At 56.0% G+C, this 4,714-nt stretch overlaps 1 protein-coding gene across 2 annotated transcripts in view; it reads right to left on the bottom strand.

Moving 5' to 3' along the window:
- The window catches only part of LOC103130935 (glutamine-rich protein 2), a 21,685-nt gene that overhangs the window by 6,460 nt on the left and 10,511 nt on the right, over nucleotides 1-4,714 (bottom strand). The window contains exons 6-20 of one of the 2 annotated variants that reach the window (XM_016666293.1): nucleotides 4,379-4,480; nucleotides 3,969-4,193; nucleotides 3,209-3,926; nucleotides 3,009-3,094; nucleotides 2,814-2,929; nucleotides 2,637-2,730; nucleotides 2,270-2,566; nucleotides 2,061-2,183; nucleotides 1,843-1,911; nucleotides 1,547-1,711; nucleotides 1,358-1,476; nucleotides 1,209-1,274; nucleotides 1,033-1,125; nucleotides 640-744; nucleotides 401-542 (exon numbers count right to left, since the gene is read on the bottom strand). In XM_016666293.1, the coding sequence (XP_016521779.1) occupies nucleotides 401-542; nucleotides 640-744; nucleotides 1,033-1,125; nucleotides 1,209-1,274; nucleotides 1,358-1,476; nucleotides 1,547-1,711; nucleotides 1,843-1,911; nucleotides 2,061-2,183; nucleotides 2,270-2,566; nucleotides 2,637-2,730; nucleotides 2,814-2,929; nucleotides 3,009-3,094; nucleotides 3,209-3,926; nucleotides 3,969-4,193; nucleotides 4,379-4,480 (2,520 nt within the window). Of the gene's footprint in view, nucleotides 1-400; nucleotides 543-639; nucleotides 745-1,032; nucleotides 1,126-1,208; nucleotides 1,275-1,357; nucleotides 1,477-1,546; nucleotides 1,712-1,842; nucleotides 1,912-2,060; nucleotides 2,184-2,269; nucleotides 2,567-2,636; nucleotides 2,731-2,813; nucleotides 2,930-3,008; nucleotides 3,095-3,208; nucleotides 4,194-4,378; nucleotides 4,481-4,714 lie in introns of both variants that reach the window. The other variant, XM_007542466.2, reaches the window with a different exon arrangement.

Genomic DNA, 4,714 nt, shown 5'->3' with positions numbered 1-4,714 from the left:
CTAAATGAAAATTAGCGTGTTCTTCTTTGATTTACTATTTTGACTTCCAATGATTCACTTCCTGCTAAAGAGCCCCATGGTGGTTGAAGAAAAATCCACAGAAAAGGTGTAGGAAAAAAGTAGCAGCTTATAGATCGGAAAATACGGTAGGTGAAATTGGATAATTTCCACACACCTGAAGATCACTCATGGTACACTAGTGTGCCGTGGCACAGCGGTTGAAAACCACTGCTTTAAATGACCGGCGCGATGCCTGGGGTATGGCAGCCTTCCTCCTGCCAGAGCTGCTGCCTGGTGGCAGTGAAGAGCGCGGCGGGTGCATGAATAAAGCTGAGCGGATAGACTGAATACGCTTAGTGTAGCTTAATGGACGAACCGGAAAATAAATTTACCACCGCACCTGCATCAGGATCTCGTCCTCGGCCCGGGTCGTCAGTCGGTGGTGCTGCGGGCCGCTGCGGCGCTGACCCGCAGACGTGCTGGCGTGTGGCCCTCCGACTGGCCGGGCTTGCCGGGCTGGCGCCTCAGTGACCCGGTTGGGGCTACACAGAGAACGGGAAGAGGTTAGAGCTGGTTCCGACCGCAGGTTCTGCTGTGGATCCAGGAATGAACCGGGTCAGAACCAGTGGCCTGACTCACCGCTGGCGGAGGCGGCGCTGGCGCTCGATGCTGTCTAGCTGCTGCAGCATGTCGGCGTGGTTCTTCTGCAGCTGGACCCGGCGCTGGCTGGGTCCGGGCGTCAGGCTGGAATCGCAACACACAGCTGGTTCTGAAGGTCCAATGTGGCAGAACCTGCTGTTCATTTTGTTCCCCTCTACAAACTAACCTCACATTTTCTCTGATGTTCTGAGATTGACCCAAACCGGGTCAGACCTGACGAAACAATTCACTGAGAGAAATCTGAAAAGTGTGGTGGAGTCGGCCAGACCGACATGCTGGCCGCACTTTTCAGATCAACCCTGATAGAAAACTATTGCTGGGACAGAATGTGGGACGGACTGGCTGTGGTTCTGGTTCTGGTCCCGGACCCACCTGTGGTAGTGCTGGCGGATCTGCTCCATGGTCCACGGCCGGGCGGACTTTGGCGGGGGGAAAGGAGGAAAAGTCGGCAGGGTCAGCACGATGCTGGGGAAGGAGACAGATCTGTGATGTCACTTTAAAGGGACGGACGCCACGACAACAGATCCGGGCTTTCTGGGTCGACTCACGGGCCGGGGGTCTGCTTCATGATGACGCGGTCACAGGACAGGCAGTGGAACCGCTCCAGCAGCTTCCTGGGGGACAGACAGACAGTTCAAATCATACTGTTCCATAATGAACGGAACTTCGGACCTGAACCGGAACCAGCCGGACTCACTTCCTGATGCCGGCGGCGTCATCCTCCAGAGGCGCGCTCTGCGCCTGCAGCTTCTTCAGGATGCTGCGCCAGCGCTCCTCCAGCTGCAGCTTCACTGAGTCCAACTCCATCCGGTTCAGCTACACACAAACGGATCAGAACCTCTGCACCGGACCAGAACCGGGCCGGGTTTCTCGTAAGGACTGATACCTTGCACTCCATGTCGGTGGACAGCTTGTCCACCAGCTGGTGCCAGTCGTGCTCCTGACCCGTCATCTTGTTGAGCAGCTCATGGAACATGGAGGTCAGCTGCTCCGTCGCTGCGTCGAACTGAAGACGGCTCACCTTGCTGTCCAGGGCCAGCTTGTCTGCTTTCTGAGGGGACAAATGAGGGGACAGGAAGGGGGACGGGGGACAGTAAACCTGTCATCAGCCTCTGATGCAGCTAACAGCATCTCCACTGGAACTAGAGATTCAAGGTCACCGGAACCAGAAGCAGAACTCACAATCTCGCTCTCCACCATCAGCTTGTCGGCCTTCTTCACCTGCAGCTCCTCTGCCGTCTTGTAGAGCTCCTGTGGAAGCAGCTGCCATCACTGAGTGTTTCCAGGTGGACGACGTCTCCAGGTGTGCAAAGTTGGTCCACCGTCAGTAAAGCATCAGTCCACCGTCAGCCCAATGTCTGTGGTCCAGCTTGTCAGTACCCAGGTGTTGGCCTGCCTACCTCGATGTGTCCCTGCTTCTGCTGGTTGTCCTCATGCAGACTCCTCGTTGCCTCCTGCAGGCGCTCGCACTCGGCCTGCAGTTCCTGGATGGCCCTCTGGACGTCGTACACCAGGTCCAGGCTCTGACCCAAACACAGACACAGAGCATCCATCAAGGTCCGGCCGCGTCCCTGTGGCAGACACGCCACTGTCCCTGTCCCTGACTGACCCTGCCCATGTCTCGGTCCTCGTCCAGGTCGTCCCTAGCTGCGCCCTGCTGCTGCTGCTGGACCAGCAGGTTGACCGTGTCTTCCAGCTGCTCATAGTTCTGGAACAGCAGGCTGAGCTTCCGGCCCACCTCCACCGAGTTGCTGAATGCCTCCTCCTCTTCCTCTTCCTCCTCCTCCGTCTCCTCCGGCTTCTCCATCTTCTCCGTCTCCTGCTCCACCTCCTGCTGGAGGCTGCTGGACAGCTGGGACGTCAGAGACACAATGGTGTCCTCCAACGTCCCCCGCAGGTCATTCAGCTGAGGGCAGAGGTCAGAGGTTAGACTGGAAGAAGGGTGCAGGACGGTAGGAAGGAGGTTCTCCTCTGACCTGGTCCTGTAGATGGTCTGCAGCTCTCTCCTCACTCTGAGCCTGCTTCTCCTTCAGGAGCTCCACCTCCTGCTCCACCTGGACCAGGGAAGACCTGCACAGGAGAGCAGCCCACCTGACCACCACCTGGTCCCACCAGGTGGGTTTCGGGTTCTGTCCCTGCCTCTCTATCTTTACCTGAGGTCAGACACCTGCTGAGTGAGATCTTTAATCGCTGAATCAAGATGATCTGCTATGCTGCTGCCCATCTCCTGGGTCATGAGGTTGCCCAACATGTCCTCCAGATGCTCCAGCTTCAGAAGACACGTCAGCCCATCAGAACCAGAACCGGAACAGAGTGATGGGAGGCTGAGTGGAGCAGCAGGTTCTCACCTTCTCGTGTTCGGTCTTCAGGTTCTCCATCAGAGCTTGGTGCTGCTGCACCTGATCCATCATGCTGCCAGGGACTTCAAGAGAACCTGAGGAGAAAACACCTGGTCACCTGTGGACAACCTGGTCTATCTGGGCAGGGCACCTAGTGAAATACCTGACCAGGTACAATCTGGAGATGTTCGGCTAACTTCTGACATTACCTCTGGAGCTGATAAACTGGGCCAACCCAGTCCAGTCCACCTTCTGCTCCTCCAGAATCCTTGTATGGGCCTCTAGCTGGGTGACCCTCTCTTGTAACTTCCTGATGTTCTTCAAAAACTCCTCCATCTGCATGCTGTGGGTCCGACTCTCAGGAGAGTCTGAGAGTCTCTTCAGATCCCCACGAATCCTTGTAGGTTGTGGTCCAGGCTGTGCTGCAGGGTGTTCTCCAGGATGTGGTCCAGCTTGTGGTCCAGGATGTGGTCCAGGATGTGCTGCAGGTTGTGGTCCAGGTTGTGTTCCAGGATGTGGTCCAGGTTGTGGTCCAGGATGTGCTGCAGGTTGTGGTCCAGGTTGTGTTCCAGGATGTGGTCCAGGTTGTGGTTCAGGTTTTGCTCCAGGTTGTGGTTCAGGCTGTGGTACAGTCTCTGGGGTGGACCCTGGAAGGACAGATGAGGTCACAGGTTGTGGTTCTGTGGCCCTGCCCTGGTCCCCGGTGATTGTCCCGCCTTCGGACCCATCAGAGGAGGCTTGAGTGGAGTCTGCTGCTGCTTCCAAGGACTGATCCTCTGCAGATATGCTTGGAAAAGATGGAGCAGCAGACGGGGAGGAGCTATCTGTGTGGAGCGGACCACCAGACAACGACACTGAGACACCAGAGGACGGTGAAGAGGAACCAGAAGGCAGTGCAGAGGCACTGGGTGACAACACAGTGGTACCAGAAGATGCTGCAGAGGCACCGGAAGACGGTGCTGAGGGATGGGAGGATGGTGCAGAGGCACCTGGGGATGGAACTGGAACACCAGAGGCCGGCACAGAGGCACCAGAGGACAGCGCAGGGGCAGTGGAGGACGGCTCATTGGCACTGGAGTATTGCACCAGTACACCAGTTGATGGCACTGGGACACCAGAGGATGGCGCTGAGGGGTCAGGTCCAGTCTGTTCTTCCAACCAGGGCTGGTCCAGAGCCTCTGAAGTCCCCAGGTCCTGCAGAAACAGATCTGAGGGTAACTTCCACCGATGGAACCCAGAAGTGTACAGTACTTCCTGACTAATTCTCAGATCTGTTGTCAGAACTGCCAGAAATGGTTGTTTTCTGATATTCTGAAAGTGAATCCCTTTGAGACGAACAGTTCACTGAACTGGTTCCTTTCTACGGTTCTTGTCTTTACCTTCTCTATATCCATGTCCTTCTGAACCAACTGGACCCAGGTCACACACTGGTTGAGCTCCTCTGGGTCCGGATACATCTGGAAGAGTTCCTGCATGGATTCCTGTTGGAACCATAACACAGAATGACAGAAGTTCTGACCTCTTTCAGGTCCAGTTCATGGTTACGGTTCTGCTCAGCTCAGCAACAAAGGGCTGTTTGCATGTCAGCTTCCCCGTTCGGGGAAAAGCGGCTCGTTGTTTCCGATCTATTGGAAATGTCATTTTACACCAGGTGCTGCAGGGCTTGGCCGATGATGAACATTGATCCGAAGCCCCAACAAGTCAGCTGGAGAAAG

The sequence above is a fragment of the Poecilia formosa genome, unplaced genomic scaffold, assembly GCF_000485575.1.
Source record: "Poecilia formosa unplaced genomic scaffold, Poecilia_formosa-5.1.2 Scaffold697, whole genome shotgun sequence".
NCBI classification, from domain to species: domain Eukaryota; kingdom Metazoa; phylum Chordata; class Actinopteri; order Cyprinodontiformes; family Poeciliidae; genus Poecilia; species Poecilia formosa.
This window is presented reverse-complemented; position numbering and strand designations above follow the sequence as displayed.